At 54.0% G+C, this 14,849-nt stretch overlaps 1 protein-coding gene across 1 annotated transcript; it reads left to right on the top strand.

Moving 5' to 3' along the window:
* The first annotated feature begins 2,773 nt into the window (after positions 1–2,773).
* PMM1 (phosphomannomutase 1) lies at positions 2,774–14,577 on the top strand. Its single transcript, XM_042051208.1, has 8 exons — positions 2,774–2,883; positions 2,980–3,097; positions 3,977–4,053; positions 4,221–4,312; positions 6,534–6,633; positions 7,421–7,496; positions 10,254–10,369; positions 11,167–14,577. Exons 1-8 carry the CDS (start codon positions 2,815–2,817, stop codon positions 11,287–11,289), a joined length of 771 nt encoding a protein of 256 aa, XP_041907142.1. The 5' UTR covers positions 2,774–2,814; the 3' UTR covers positions 11,290–14,577.
* Positions 14,578–14,849: the final 272 nt, after the last annotated feature.

Raw genomic sequence — 14,849 nt, 5'->3', positions numbered from 1 at the left:
ATGTGGGAAAAAGTCTTTCCCTGACTGCCTTGATACTACTTTCAAAAGGGAAAGAAGGGGAAAAAAGCAGTAGACTAAGAAGTAGACTTCATGGCTGGGTTCCTCTGGAGCTTCAGAGGGGATAGTGGTGAGGATTATGTAGCACTGCCTAAAATGTCTGGCTCATTCTGTTCCGTTCAGCCGTCTGCATGCTTCTTGATGGCATCCAAATGATAAACCACACAGTTTGCTGTTTGTGTAACAGTCTGTATCAGTGCAGTACAGAAGAGGTCTTGTAACAGAAGGGGATTGTAACAAAGATGTGTGATTGTGGTTATTTTGGCTGTGTTCTTCAGATGCGGTGCTGGTTTGCTATCAAGTACTAGTACAGCCCCACATGAAATACCTGGAAAACAGGTATTTTTAAATTAATATTTTAAAATACTTTTTAAAAATTAAATTTTAAAACTGAAAGGAAAACCTTGACCTTAATGGCAGCTCTAGACAGAGTGTAAGCCAGTGCCCACAGCCTCTTACCTTCTAAACTTCAAACAAAATTTCCTGGATTTTCCTGCCAGTAACAAAGATTTTATTCCTGACAACAGCTGCTGCCTATCCAAGCAGCAATCAAGCAAATGTATCAGGAGTGGTTGGAGTGCAAAGTATTAAATAACTGGAACAGCCACGGTGGCCCTGTTCTCAGAGCTAACCCGGCTGAGGGAACAGCCACAGCTGTGGACAGCTGTGCACTTCAGCACAAGGCAGGTTTATGCTGCCAGGGAAACCAAGTTGCCCCAGGTCCTCACCAGCTGATACCAAATGGCCGCCAAGGTGCTTCCTGGGAGAGGCGTTTTGACGTGAAGAGACTTCCTAAAGCAGCGCAACAAGCTGAGAAAGCACAGCGGGTAGCTCAGATTTCAGGAAGTTCTCCTGGGCAACATGAAGCCAATGGTACTGCAGGAGTGTGAAAATGTGACCGCTGTCCCGTATTTTAGCAGACTTCCCAATTCTGGAAAGTGCCCCGAGGTGGCACTGCTGCTTTGCAGCACAGGGATGCACCTGAGCCAGGGGAGAGCAGCGCCCACAGTAATGTCAATGCAAGAGGCACGAGGGAGGTCTCTCCCAGACCAGAAAGCTGCAGGTAGGAGCAGCCAGGAGACAAGACCATGGAGCAGCTCGGGCTACAGCAGAACACAGTGCTGCTACAATAGGTCTTCTAACTCCACACCACTTCCACCCAGCCATGGGAAGTGTCCTCCTCGTACCGTGTCATGATTTATGAAAATAAAGGCTCGCATTCCTGAAACCCTGGGAGTTCACTGTGTGTCTGACCCCATGGCTTTCCTTTGAGAGTCCTGGGCGTTAGCTCATGGCTCTGCTGCATGGGAGAGCAGCTCCTTGCCTTCTGGTACTCGAGCACCCAGATCCAGGAAGGCATCTCTACTCACCCATCAGCATGCCATGGTAGGCACACTTGGAAGTACTCATATTCTGGAGTAAGCATCCACACATTAACTGATGATAAATGTGTAACCACACCTCGACAAATCCTATATGTGAGCATAATCCTAAACTCAACGAAAAATTCAGCACCCAATTGCATGCAAAGTAGCTGCGTGCTAAGAAACCATTCTGGGAGCTTCAGTGCATCTGAGAAGAGTCCACATTTCCAGAGGTGGGAGACTGTAACCAGGGTCTGATCCACAAGGCCACAGATTCTGCAGAAATATCAATGCTGGGGTGAGTAACACATGTTAATACCCATCCAAGACTGCCTGACTCACAGTGTTGTGGAGGCAACTCAAAGAAACAGTACGGGAATAGCTGTCCTGGTGGACTCAGCGAATGTCTCCCCCAGAAAGTAGCTGAGGATGTTTTGGTAAACCTTGTCCAAGGCAATGACACAGCGGTAAATTATTAACATTGTTTCTGTACATTCCCCTGCCACTGAGTGGGAGCAGGAAAATCATAAACCACAAACAAAACCCAGAATCTGTGAAGGCACCTGAATGCTTCCCTTTGAGAGGTATCTGGTGGAGAACTGGGAAAAGGGGTTGCATGATATCCTGGAGCAAATGATAACTGAGGCAAAAAACAATCAGACTGTAAAAGAAGAATAAATCTCTCCCCAGTTCCAACCTAGCTCAGCACACTGAGCACTGCTGGGGAGAGAATGCAAGCTAACTGTTGAGCAGAAAGCATTGGATGTTCCACACAGGCTGGTTTTGATTTCGGAAAATAATTCAGGAATTAATGGGAGAGGGAGGGGGGCTGTCCACTGCCACATGTCAGGCGAGCATAATAGGGCGCCGTATGAATATGATCCGACCAGATGGTCTACTTAAATCCTAAATGGTAGGCAGGTCAAAGAAAAAGCTACTGGCTTTGTGCAGAGGGTATTTCGTTTCCCCAGTGAAAATATTAGCAGCATCCTATCGGAAAAGCAAGGTGAGAGACTGACTAGGAGAGTGCGTGCTGCTCTTGTCCCCTTCACAGAAACCCCCAGAGGAGCTGAGCTTATCAGGGAGCTCAATCCAGACCCACAGCCCCTCAGTTCCGGGGGGCACTGCAGTAATAACAGCAAATTTGAAGAGATGCACGCCCCACACACCGCCTCTCCCAAACTCCGGGCTCTAAAAGGATTTAAGGGAAGAGCCGAAGCGGGGAAGCAGCTCAAGATCCGCACCTTGTGCATCCTCGTAAGGGCCGTGGAGGCGCGGGGGAGCAGACAAGAGGTGCCCGGCCCGGCGGCACGTCCCACCCGTGCGGCCCCGGAGGGCGGGCGGCCGCCATCAGCTCGGCGGTCCCGCCCTCCGCCCGCAGAGCCCGGGCGGGATGGCGGCGGCGCGGGGCCGGGTGCTCTGTCTCTTCGACGTGGACGGGACCCTGACGCCGGCCCGGCAGGTAGCGGGGCGCGGGGGCGCGCGGCTCTGGGGGGCGAGGCCGGCGAGGCGGAGCTCGTCCCGCCGGCTGCGGCCTCACCCGCTGCTTCCCCGCCAGAAAATCGAGCCGGAGGTGGACGCGTTCCTGCGGGAGCTGCGGCAGAGGGTGCACATCGGCGTGGTGGGAGGCTCCGACTATGCCAAGATAGCCGAGCAGCTGGGGGAAGGGGACGAAGGTGAGCGCGGCGGACGAGGTCTCCCGGGGGTCACCTGTGCCCTAAATCCAACCCCAAGGCTGCCCTTGGAGTGGCTGGCCGTGCCCAGGCGGGAGCTGCTGCTTGGCTCCCTCTCCCTGCGTGGAGGGCAGGCAGGGATGCTCCAATCCATGCTGCCGGCTCCAGCGTCAGTTTTGTACGAGCTTCGTCAGAGCTCTGACAGCTTCAGGGCTCCCAGGCAATTTTCGCCTCCCCGCTGCTCCGTGGTGGGGTCCCCGCAGGTTCCTCGTCACGTTCCAATGGGGACATGGGGTAGAGTAGGGAGTGGGAGGGCAAGGGGGCAGCACCTGCCTCCTCTACCGCGTTCTCTTTCTCCAGCATGGATGACAAGCGCCACTGGGCTCCAAGCTCTGCCTCCCACTTCGTTAGTGGAGGGAGGCCGAGAAATTCCCGGCTGAGGCTGATTGCTGCTGAGTCGCCCGTGCGGCGTGTCTGGGTTGCAGGGGGGGCTGGAGTTAGATAACTAGTAACCACATCAGCCCAGCAGCCTGGCAGTGGGGAGGGCACAGGAGAGAGCAGAGTAGCACGTATGTAGTGGAAAGCCAGACATGTCTGAGCCCTTATCTTCGTCCTGCAACTGATTCAGCCCGTGACCTCGGTCAGGTCGTTTCCCCTTGCATGCGTCAGCTCCCCACCCGTGAGCAGAAGATAATCTCCTCATCCACTTTGTGGAAAGCAAGGAGCGTAGGATGGCCAGTGGCCCTTTGCAGAGCACAGGAGCTGCGGAAGGCACAGTACTAAGGAAGCAGGAAGATGGTTCACTCAGTCCTGAGCCCAGTCCTTTTAGCCCCTTTTCCCAGGCAGTAGTTATGTTTCCTCTTTTGTTTCCTCCCCTCTCAGTCATTGATAAGTTTGACTACGTCTTCGCAGAGAACGGCACAGTGCAATACAAGAATGGGCAGCTGGTCTCCAAGCAGGTAAGTCCAGCTCCCTTTGCAGCCATGGCTCTCCTGCCCTGTGCACCGGGGGGAGCAGTGCCTACCCTACCCAGGCAGACAGGCAGCCTCTTCTCCCCAGTTGCTCCCTCTTCCAGGTGGGTTTCATGGGAAGTCAAGCGTCTTCACTTGCCCTTCTCTTTCGGCAGGCCATTCAGGACCACTTGGGGGAGGAGCTACTGCAGGATCTGATCAACTTCTGTCTCAACTACATGGCGCTGCTGAAGCTGCCCAAGAAGCGGTAACGGCCCAAGCGTACGCGAGTGGAAGTCATGACACTGATTTCTGGGGAGCTGAGCTCCAGAGCTCTCCTAAAAAGAGCTGATCTGTGGAGCTTGTCTTGCTCTGGGTTTTATCTTAGCATCCAGAGGCCCTGTGTAGGATCACTGTCTCCCTGAGCTGGGCACCTTGGCAAATAATGGAGGAGGGTCTTTGTCCTGAAGAGTCTGCACTCTGTTTTAGCATAATGCCTGCTCTTTTGCCCCTTGGATTTTCCTCCCTGGGAAGCAGGGTGCAGCCACCGTGTGTATCTCATTTAGGACAATGGTACCAGCTTGTTACTGGTCAGGGCATCAGGCATCACTGGCAGTATATGTTTCCAGACAGGCAAACAATGGATCTTAAGAGGGGAAGTCCAGCCCCTGAGCACACAGTTTCTCACTGTTTCTAACCCAGTGTCGCTGGCTGGCCCTGCTCTGCTCCATACCCTGTGTTGCTCTCTTTACCTTGGGATCCAGCAGCCAGAGGGTGAGCTGGGTTGGTATACCTCTGCTGAAGGAAGACCAGGCCACTACCAGGACAAGAAAGGGTAGTATTCCATTGGATCTGCTCACTCTGTTAGCACAGAAAGAGAGAGAACCAATGGCATGAAGTGGAAGGGGGGAGCAGGAGGGCCTCTTTCAGAGGCAGCCTGCAATTAAACCAGCCTGGGTGCAGGGTCAAACCTCACCTCAGACCACAGTTTCAAGAACACATGAGCCACCGAGGGCTGTTGAGAGCAGCAGCTCTGCCCTCCCCTTGCCATGGCTGTTTTTTTTCCTGCTCTCCCCTTGTGTTTGTACAGTGAACCCGAGCAGGTGAACTGTGGGGTTGAAATTAATCTGGTAGAAGTTGCTAAACTGTGGTCCAGATTAGTTGCTTGATATGAGTCACCACATGGCAATACAAGGACCAGTGAGAGGGGCTAGGGCGGCTCCTTGCAACAGGGCTGCTGGCTGAACAGGCCCCCGAAAGCACAGGCTGGGACCCAGAAGCCTCAAGGCTGTTTGGTTGCCTAATTGCTGTCTGGTTACCCAACAGCCTTGGCGAAGTTTCAGCTTCCAAGTAGCTCTGTGGATTTAGGCTTATGGGATTTCTAGCAAAGCAAGGACTTTAACCCACATCTCCCAAGTCTTGGCCTGGAGTGTGAGCCACCAAACCCTTGGTGCTGCAGAGATGCTGCTCCCAGCCTGCAGGCATGGCTGCCTGTGTGTCCATTCCCCATGATGTTCCTCACTGTGCCAGGAGATAGGAGGGGGAGAGCTTTTTCTCCAGACTCAGGGTGGTAAGCACTTTATCACAGAGAAACAGCAGGCAGGGCTGGGAGGGACAATAAGCTCAGGGGTCCTCAGCTGGACAGGGCAGGGGATCTCCCTCTCCAGCACAAGAGCTTCAGTCTGTTTTCACACTGGCAGGGCTGACATCCCCTGTTGTTTCTGTCCCACCAGTGCTGGTATACCTGTCTGACCCCTCAATAAGCAAACAGAAGTAGCTGGGTTTTTAGCAGAGAGAAAAGAAGGGAGCAGTTTTCTGCCAGCTAAGTGTTTTCAACCAGCCCACTGAGGAAGCGGCCAAGAAGTGACCCCAGCACAAGGTGAGGGTGGCCAGCATGAACTAGATCCTGTCTGTGCAAGCTTAGATAAGAGCTGAAGTCAAAGGTGCAGGGGTCAAGAGGGAGATAAAAAGACTCTGATTTGTGTCCCTCGAGGAGGTCCTGATTGCTCCTCAGCCTGCTGCCGGACATCAACAGCGAGTTACACTGACCTGGACCATCCCACTGCCCCAAGGTAGTGCCAGCTTCAGCCAGCCTACACAGCATTTCTGAAGAGCCTCATGGGGTAGAGGTGCCACAGCCTCATCAGGCAGCTGGTCCAGGCCAGGCAGTGGCTGCCCTTGCAGTTATCACAACATTAGAAAACGTTACGCGTCATCTTCCCTAAGCTCGTTGCTTCCAGCCCATCCCCAGGGCACACAGGAACTGTTTATTCCTCTTCTCTCATAGTCTCTTTTTATAAAACTGTGAGCCCCTTGGGACCTTAAGCAGTTGTTGATGCCTGATCTGTGCCTGGTGTGAAGCACTCACAAGTGGGCATGGCTTCTCTCCTCCTGCATGTTCTTGCAGAGCCTCACTAAGCAGCCATCCTCCTGGTAAGGTTGTTTTTCTCTCCCTGCCCCAGTAACCTTGTGTCTTTGCCCACCCACAGAGGGACCTTCATTGAGTTTCGCAATGGGATGTTGAACATCTCCCCCATTGGTCGGAGCTGCACCCCAGAGGAGCGAATCGAGTTCTCCGAGCTGGACAAGGTACGAGGGCCAGACCTGGGCTCACCCTCCCCTTGGCTGGTTTTGCACAACCACAGATCTCAGGTCTTATGTGCTCCCCCCCTTCCCAAGGAGAAGGGAGGTCCAGCTTTGAGCTGTGTGTATGCAGCAAGGTGGAGACAGGACTGGGAGTCAGAAAACCCAAGGGAAGACACAGATGCATGGAAGAAATTTGATTTCATTGGGGACCACCAGTGCAGGGGGGTGGCTAGCAGGATTCCCTGTACTGTGGGAGAGCCCCAGGGAACGAGGCAGTTATTTAACAGTGTGTTTCCTCATTTACAGTACCCAAAGATGGCCCAGCAGCTATCTTCTCTCTCCCACTCCCCCAGCCCCAACAGCTGGAACTACTGGGCTTTCCGGACACGGCAGATCTGCTGGGCAGGTCTCTGCAGGATTTGGCCCATGCTCATACCAGTTTCTGCTGGGGGAAGCTTCTTGGGGTTGAGGGATCAGTTGGTCTTTGCAAGACTTTTTAAGCAAAACTGGAGGCTTTGCGTTACGAACTGGGCTGTGGGAAACTGCAGCAGTTGCATTTCATTGCCAGGGAAGGTCTGGGGTCTGCTCCTCCCAGTGGAGTGAGCTGGTGGCCTGCTTGGACACTGGGCAGGACTGGTGGAAGCTGGCTAAATGGCATGACACTGGGGCCCAGTGCAGGTGGGGAGGGAGCAGAGCTGCCCAGCAGACAGGTTACAGTGGATTCTGGGAGACTATCAACATCCAGTTATTCAAACCCTCTTTTCTTCCCTTTCCTCCTTATCCTCTGCAGAAAGAGCGGATACGGGAGAAGTTCGTGGCAGCCTTGCAGAGGGAATTTGCTGGCAAAGGCTTGCGTTTCTCTCGAGGTGAGCAGGGAGGGCTTCCTTGGCTTTGCCTTTATTGTGTTTCCCATAAAATTCTGTGGAGCAGGAATCCAGACTGTTCCCTCTGAGTGTCTGGAAACCCTGGGAAGAGCAGAAGGAGTTTTTAGTCCTGGAGAGCTGCCACAGGGGAGTCATGTTTGCATCCATGACGTCTGCATCCATGCAGAGAATAAACCGTGCTGCAGACTTGCCTCCCTGGGAATCGGCCAGACAGTTAGGTTTCTATCCCATGACATTATCCCTGCCTTAATCTCAGTTAGTGGAGCCCACTGCTGCCCAGTGGGTCTGTTCTGGGTCAAGCATCAGCAGCAGGGTGGCCAGCAGAGCCCCAGGCACGTGTACTCTTCTTGAGGAATGAGACAGGAGCCTAATCCATGTCTTGGCTCTGGGGTTTTCTTGGGACAGTTATCAGTAAAGGGAACGTCTTTCTTCCTGGAGGAAGAGCTGACAAGGGGTAAGGAGGTTGCAGCTCGCTACCATGGGCTTTTGTCAGGCCGCTTCTTAGGGTGGTTCTGACAGCCACCTTACCAAAGGTGAGGAGCTGAAGGAGGGGCTTGAGCAATCCTGGGGGTCTGGCCAGGACAGGGAGTAAAATGGGGGTGTGTAAGTTGTGGGGATGGTGCTGGAAGAGGATCCTCTGCAGGGGTGTGCGATAAGGAGGTTCCATGTGGCAGCCCAGCGCAAGGGCAAGGGGTTGGTGAGGCTGAGGCAGAGGGTGACACCCCGGGCCCTCTGATCCTCCAAGAGCTTTTCTCTGAGAGCCTTCGCTTGCCTTCAGCATCCTGCCAAGGGCATCCTGTGCTGCCCACAGCACTGGCACACACAGTTTGTCACAGCAGAGAAAGACAAGGTCCCTGCTGCTGTGTCCCCTCAGGCACGGGGTGTGAGAGCAGGACAATGGGCCTTTCTCTCTGGACTTTGGGAAGCTGCCACGAAGAGCCCAGTCCTGTTGTATAAAAACATGAAGGGGAGCTGTGGGCCCCCCGCTCCTCCACAAAGAAAATGTGGCACTCTCAGGTCAGGCATCTGAGAGAAGGGCACACAGAAACAGCTCTTCTGCCAGGCTGGCTCCATGTGCCTTCTCCCTGGCTGTGGAGGATGCAAGGCCCAAAGGTGGTGGGAGGTCTCCCTGCAGCCCCCCAGGCCCCTGCTCTGCCTAGGGAAGTGACAGTGCTGCCTGGTTCACACCACCTCTTCTCCCTTTGATTTCCTACCTGCTCCAGCTGGCATCAGGAGCCCCTTCTTGCTGCCCAGCTCTCTTTAGAGGGCGAGAATGCAGTGAAAGGCAGTGTTTTTCACAGGTAAATGACTTTGGATGCAAAACCAGAGGATGTCACCAAGTTTAGCTCCTGCTCTGATGCTGGATCCTGCTGCAAGCCTGGGGCCATCCCCACCTCTGAGCTCTTAGGGCAATTGCTCCAATCTTTATAACAGTGCCCTGTCCAGTTTCTTTGCTCCAAGGTGGGACATACAGGCTTCATTCTCAGCTTCCCAGGCTCCAAGGAATCCCCAAACCAACAGGGACACTCCAAACAGCCAGGAAGGGGAGGTGCATGGCATCAGGACTTGCATGTTTGAACAGCCTGGGGTGTTGGTGCCTCTCCTTCAGCAGGAACTGACCCTGTGATTATCTGTCTGCTCATCCCCTTCCTTAGAGAGGTAGGATTATCACTTAAGGAGAGCGTGAAATGCCAGGATTTCTGGTGGATACTCCAGTAGATTGCCTGGAGAAGATGAGCTGACTGGCAGGAGGACACACATTCCAGCTCAAATCCCTCTACCTCTGGCTCTGAGTGAGACCTAAATGTATGTGTGCCCCAAGCTGCAGGCTTTATTTTGGGAAGAGCAGGTCTCCTGTCTTGGTGCTGGGACAAGGGTCTGTCTACAGCCCGTGGACACAGTGGGGCAACTTGAGAGGAGGGGGAAGGTGCTGCCTCCAAGCACCCCCAAAAGGCAGCCAAGTGCTGGGGTAAACTCTGCCTGGTCTAAGAGCAAGGGCTGGGAAGTTTGTTAACCCTTGGTGGCTGTGGGTGTCCATGTCCACGTGCATGTTCTCTGGGGAAGCTCCCTTCCCACTGTATGGTGGTCATGTCTGACTCGGTGCCTTTGCAGATGTTGGCAACCCTCACTTAACTCTTGTGTGAAGAGGTGACAGGTCAGGGTCATGCCCTGAGTGTGTGCAGAGACAGTGTGCAGAGACAGTGTGCAGGAAAGGTGACAGGACAGGGTCATGCCCCCCTCAGTGTGCAGAGACAGTGTGCAGGAAACCCCAGTCCCTGCGCAGTTAAGGAGCATCAGAACAGTGGTTTTAGAAGGGCCAGTGATGTCCAGGCAGGAGCCTAGGAGAGACTTTGGTGCCAGTCTCCAAGGTCATTGTCCCCTGTTGGGACACAGAATGTGCTGGTACTGTCTGCAAGGCGTGACCCTAAATCTCCCCCCAGAAGATGCCTCTCTTGGGAAGAACCCACTGGTTCCTGCTTGCCTGTAGGGAAGCTGTGCTAATGGCACCCCAGCCATGCTGATGTCACTGCAGCCTGTTGTCATAGGAACAGCCTCTGCCACTATCCTAGCCACGTGCCAAGAGGAACATCAAGGCAGAGCTGCTGGTTGTGGCTGCTGTTTGGAATGGGGTCTCCCCCCAGACATCCAACCCTCTCCCATCCTCCTGCCCATCCTAGGGTGGGGGATACTCTGCCAGCTCCCAGCAACACTGCCTGATGCCCTCCCTTCTCCTGGCAGGTGGCATGATCAGCTTTGATGTCTTCCCAGAGGGCTGGGACAAACGCTACTGCCTCAATGTGCTCGACGACGAGAGATTTGACACCATCCACTTCTTTGGGAATGAGACGACCCCTGTGAGTATGCCCCACTTGCCCCACACATGGCTGCTTTCTCTCCTGCTGCTCCATCATGGGTCCTGTGGGTCCCATGGTCCCACTGGTGCCAACACAAACCTTTAGTGGTGTGAGGGGGGAAGATGCTGCCCTTTGCTGTGGGTTTGTGATGCTCTCATGATGGCAGCAGGTCTGCTGGCTCGTGGGGAAATCACTTTGGATTCACTGTGCTGGGAAGCAGGTCCACCTCAGCATTGCTTTCCTTGCCCCAGCACCTTCAGGAGGGCAGCAGCCACTCCTGTGGCTTGCATGACCCAGAATACAAGCCCCCAGCACTTAGGAGAGAATTCCTCAATAGCAGGAACAGCTTCACCTGCCCTTTAGAGCAGTGGAGGATGATGCATCCTTACTGCTGTAGATCAGCTTGGTCATCCACTCAGCTCTTCCCATATGCTGGCAGCCTCTGCTCCCCAGATGTGCCCAGCCCACCTTCTGCTAGCCCCTCCACGGGTAGGGCAGGGGTTAACCCCAGGCTCCTGGACAAGCTTTGCTGATCTGGGACTTTCCCCATCTTTTCTGTGCTCCTCCCCTGGCACTGAAGAGGGAGGCAAGAGGGAGGGAGCAGAGCTCCCAGCCCAGCTTCTTCTGCCCCCCTGGGCCATCAAAGCCCTGCCTTCCCCTGCCCACCAAGTCCCTGCCTGCCCAGCCACTGGCTCCCAGCCCAGCTCCCCACGGGACAGAGCAAAATGCGGATTCATGGATGAGGTTGTTCTGGCAAGACCCTGCTAATGCTGTCCCTATTTTCTATTCCCCTGCAGGGAGGGAACGATTATGAAATCTATGATGATCCCCGCACTGTAGGACACAGTGTCCAGTCCCCCCAGGACACGGTCCAGCGATGCCGCGAAATCTTCTTTCCAGAAAGAGCAAATGAGTGCTGACTACCCAGTCCCTGCATCCCTGCCCCAGTCCCACCCTCTCCCCCCACCAGGAAAAGCACCTTCATTTGAGGAATCTGCTCAGGGTAGACAAAAAAACCACTTGACAGAGCTGGTCAGGATGTAACACGTGAGTGTGGGTGGGTGGCAGGAGGGGGCCTTAGTTGAGCAGCCCCTCAGCACTCCCCGTGTGTGGCTGGGGGCTGTGGTACCAGACCCTCCTTGCCTCCAGAGAAACTTCTCTCTTGACAGTTCAGCTGTGGTGGGCGGTGATGCAGATACTTCTGTGATCAGAAAGCATTTGAAAGGGCCAAAGAGTGAGTGTGTGTCCTCTCCTCTCCTCTCTCCTCTCTCCTCTCTCCTCTCCTCTCCCACTTGGTTTCTCTTAACACTTGTGCATGAGGGAACATGTGGCTCACCTTTCTCTCCCCTTTGCACCTTGGCCAGAGAGGCTGCAGCTGCTGAGGCTTGAGGCACTCGCTGGAGCTGCTCCGAGGCAGGAGGCCAGGAAGGCTGTTTGCTCCAAGCCTGTGGTAGGAAGGAGTAGCTGAGATCCCAGCTTGTTGCACCATTGTGCTTTCTAATGGAGAGGTAACCATGTCCTTCCCCTCAGTGCCACAGTGTGCCAGTCCCTCCCTACAGATGACCTGGGAACGATAGCTGTAATGTGACTGGGCTGCTGCTCTAAGCTTTGCTTGGGTGCATGAAGAAACTAATTCTTCTCTTTAGCTTACAAAAAACCGCTAGGGTTTATTTTCTATATTATTACTCTCTATTTTCAAGTCGGACCTTGCCTGGCACAGCTGGATGCTATGGAACAGTTTGGGGTAGAAGCCTTTCCAGTGGTCTTCCCACTCCTGTGTCCTTTGGGCATCACAGAATCACAGAATTGTTAGGGTTGGAAGGGACCTCTGGAAATCATCTAGTCCAACCCTTCTGCCAAGGCAGGGTCACGTAGAGCAGGTGACAGGAATGTGTCCAGGTGGGTTTTGAATGTCTCCAGAAACAGAGACTCCCCAGCCTCCCTGGGCAGCCTGTTCCAGTGCTCTGCCACCCTCAATGTAAAGAAGTTCTTCCTCATGTTGAGGTGGAACCTCATGTGTTTTAGTTTATGGCCATTGCTCATCACTCTTCGGTGGACACCACCAAAGAGAATCTGGCACCATCCTCTTGGCATCTGCCTTTGAGGTATTTATATGCATTAATGAGATGCTCTCTGAGTCTTCTCTTCTCCAGACTAAACAGGCCCAGCTCCTGCAGCCTTTCCTCATAAGAGAGATGTCCTTATAAAACCGTACCCAGGGCATTCATAACAGACCAAGTCTCCTTCCTTCCCCAGTGCTCAGCTCTCCATCCTGCTGCCAGAGACATTTTCAGAGGGGGCCAACACCAGCCATACCTGGTTTATGGAGCTACTGGACATACCTGCTCAGCAGTGCCCTCCAAGCTTGCTTTTCCACCCCATCTCATCCCACACACTCAGTTTACATGCTCACCTTTAGGGAGACAGGATGTCCAGTGTCCATGTCATATGTCCTGTTCCTCTCCCTGGATCTTTGTGGGTTGCAAACCCACATCTCTCCTTCAGCCTTTGACCTTCTCCTTCATGCTGTCCTTTTATTCCCAGCAGTTGCATTGGGGTATGTAGCCACAGTGGTGGCACTCGTCACAACTTGGTGCTCAAAAGGAGCTCAGGGATGCCCTCCAGGGAGATGTCCTGCTTGTAGCTCCTCAGGGTACACAGATCTGGTGTTTGTGGACCTGAAGAATGCTGGAGGTTCCTGCAAACCCTTCCCCATTGTTCCCAAGGAGCCTTTCTCACCTCATCCCTGCTGGTATGGCACTGCCCTGTCTCTTGGTCCTGTTTTCTCTCCCCTTTTTCTTCTCTTCCTGGTTTCCTCATCGTGGCTCTCCATTTTCCACTGGCAGCTGGACTGCAGAGAGAAGTTTCTCAGCTGGCTACCACCGCCTACTCAAGGCACTCCCATCTTCCTCAGGCGAGAGACACTGGTGCTTTTAGACCCGGGGCAGGGCTCCCACATTGCCACGGGCACAGTCCCTGGTGGCCCTTGGCACTGCTGCCTGGCCACAGGAGCAGGGATACTGCATGACCAGTGCTGGTGGGGTGCTGTCTCCACCTAACTGCACCTCCTAACTACAACACATCAGATCTCTGATGCAGCACGTTTGCATGAGCACAGCGGTCTGCCCAGCATCTGGAAATCCCCATCAAATCCATGAATTCCTCTTTCTACCCAGAGAAGATTTCTGTGTGGGAGAAGAGGACCTGTTGGAGAAGCTTGTGTGCAGGATACCCTTTTCACAGGTCACAGGTTTTGGCCCTCCACTGCAATCTTCATGGAGGAATTGTGTTTTGTGGTTCCTTCCTCTATTTCACTGTGGATCAGGTTATGTGTGAGTCTCGGGAAGTTTATTTTTCCTGTAAGTCTGTTCATAGCCAGCAGGACCTCTAGTGAGCTTAGTGATGAGTGAAGAGCAGGATCTGGCCCTGACAGCGTGGGGCACCATGGTGGCCTTGGGGGCTGAGGTGACTTGCACCTTTGAAGGGAAAGGCAGGCTCTGCCCAAGGCTGCCCCTGGTGCATCCATGCTCAGGATGGGGGAGTTGATGGGCGAGCAGAACAGAGGCAGAGATGACCTTTGAAATACCAGCCATCGCTTTCTCTGCTCAGGAGCTCACGCATGCACAGGTGGGATCAAGTTCAGGAGCCTTCCCTGTTCCTGTCTCTGTCTTATACCAAGCTTGGGCTAATTGAGGGCACGTCCCACCTGGAAAACCCCCATCCTGCTAGAGGGATGAGGAAGAGGAGGATAGCATCAAAAGTAGCTGGGGCAGCCCCAGGGTCTCAGAGCCACGGAATAGTTGAAGGGCCCTCTGGAGACCACCTGGTCCCACACCACTGTTCAAGCAGGGCCCCTGGGAGTCCAGGCTGCCTGTGTTGTGTTTTTGCAGGCAGGCAGGGCTGATGCATACTGGGATGGGAGCCCTACTCCTAGGGAATATTTCATGCCTGTCCCTGAGACCCCTTTGCCACGATGCTCCTCTCATGGTCAGTGCCCACAGCGTAAGCGGGGGTTTCTCCCCATGGATGTGACTGAGCAGACATGGCAGGCCCCACGCCTGGGACTATCTTGCTGTATGGATCCATATCAGTGTGAGATGGGCAGCTCCTGTCTGGCTGATAATACTGTTAAATGAGAAATATATTTAAATACATAGAGATGTATATTAAAAAAATTTAAATCAATCCTATTAAAACCACGACACGCAGCAGTTGGAGGCAGTGTGTGCTTTGTGCCAGGCTGTGCAGGGTGAAAGGCAGCCAGACAACAGGCAAGACACACTTCAAAGTCCCCACAGCAGTGGGGGACCAGACCCAGTCCTGGTCACCCCTCAGGGTGAGCAGCAACCTCCTGTCCCAGGCTTACAGTGTGGAGCACCTCCAGCCCCGGGACATACTGTGGGTGAGTCCATCCTGGTGTCTGGATGAATTCCTGGGTCCTTTACCGAGAGAGTCACCAGTGCCATCACTGTGACACACA

This window comes from Corvus kubaryi, unplaced genomic scaffold (assembly GCF_017639235.1).
Source record: "Corvus kubaryi isolate FWS band 111438036 unplaced genomic scaffold, C.kubaryi_AGA036_p1.0 74, whole genome shotgun sequence".
Taxonomy (NCBI): domain Eukaryota; kingdom Metazoa; phylum Chordata; class Aves; order Passeriformes; family Corvidae; genus Corvus; species Corvus kubaryi.
The sequence above is the reverse complement of the archived record's forward strand: the minus strand, read 5'-3'. Positions and strand labels throughout refer to the sequence as shown.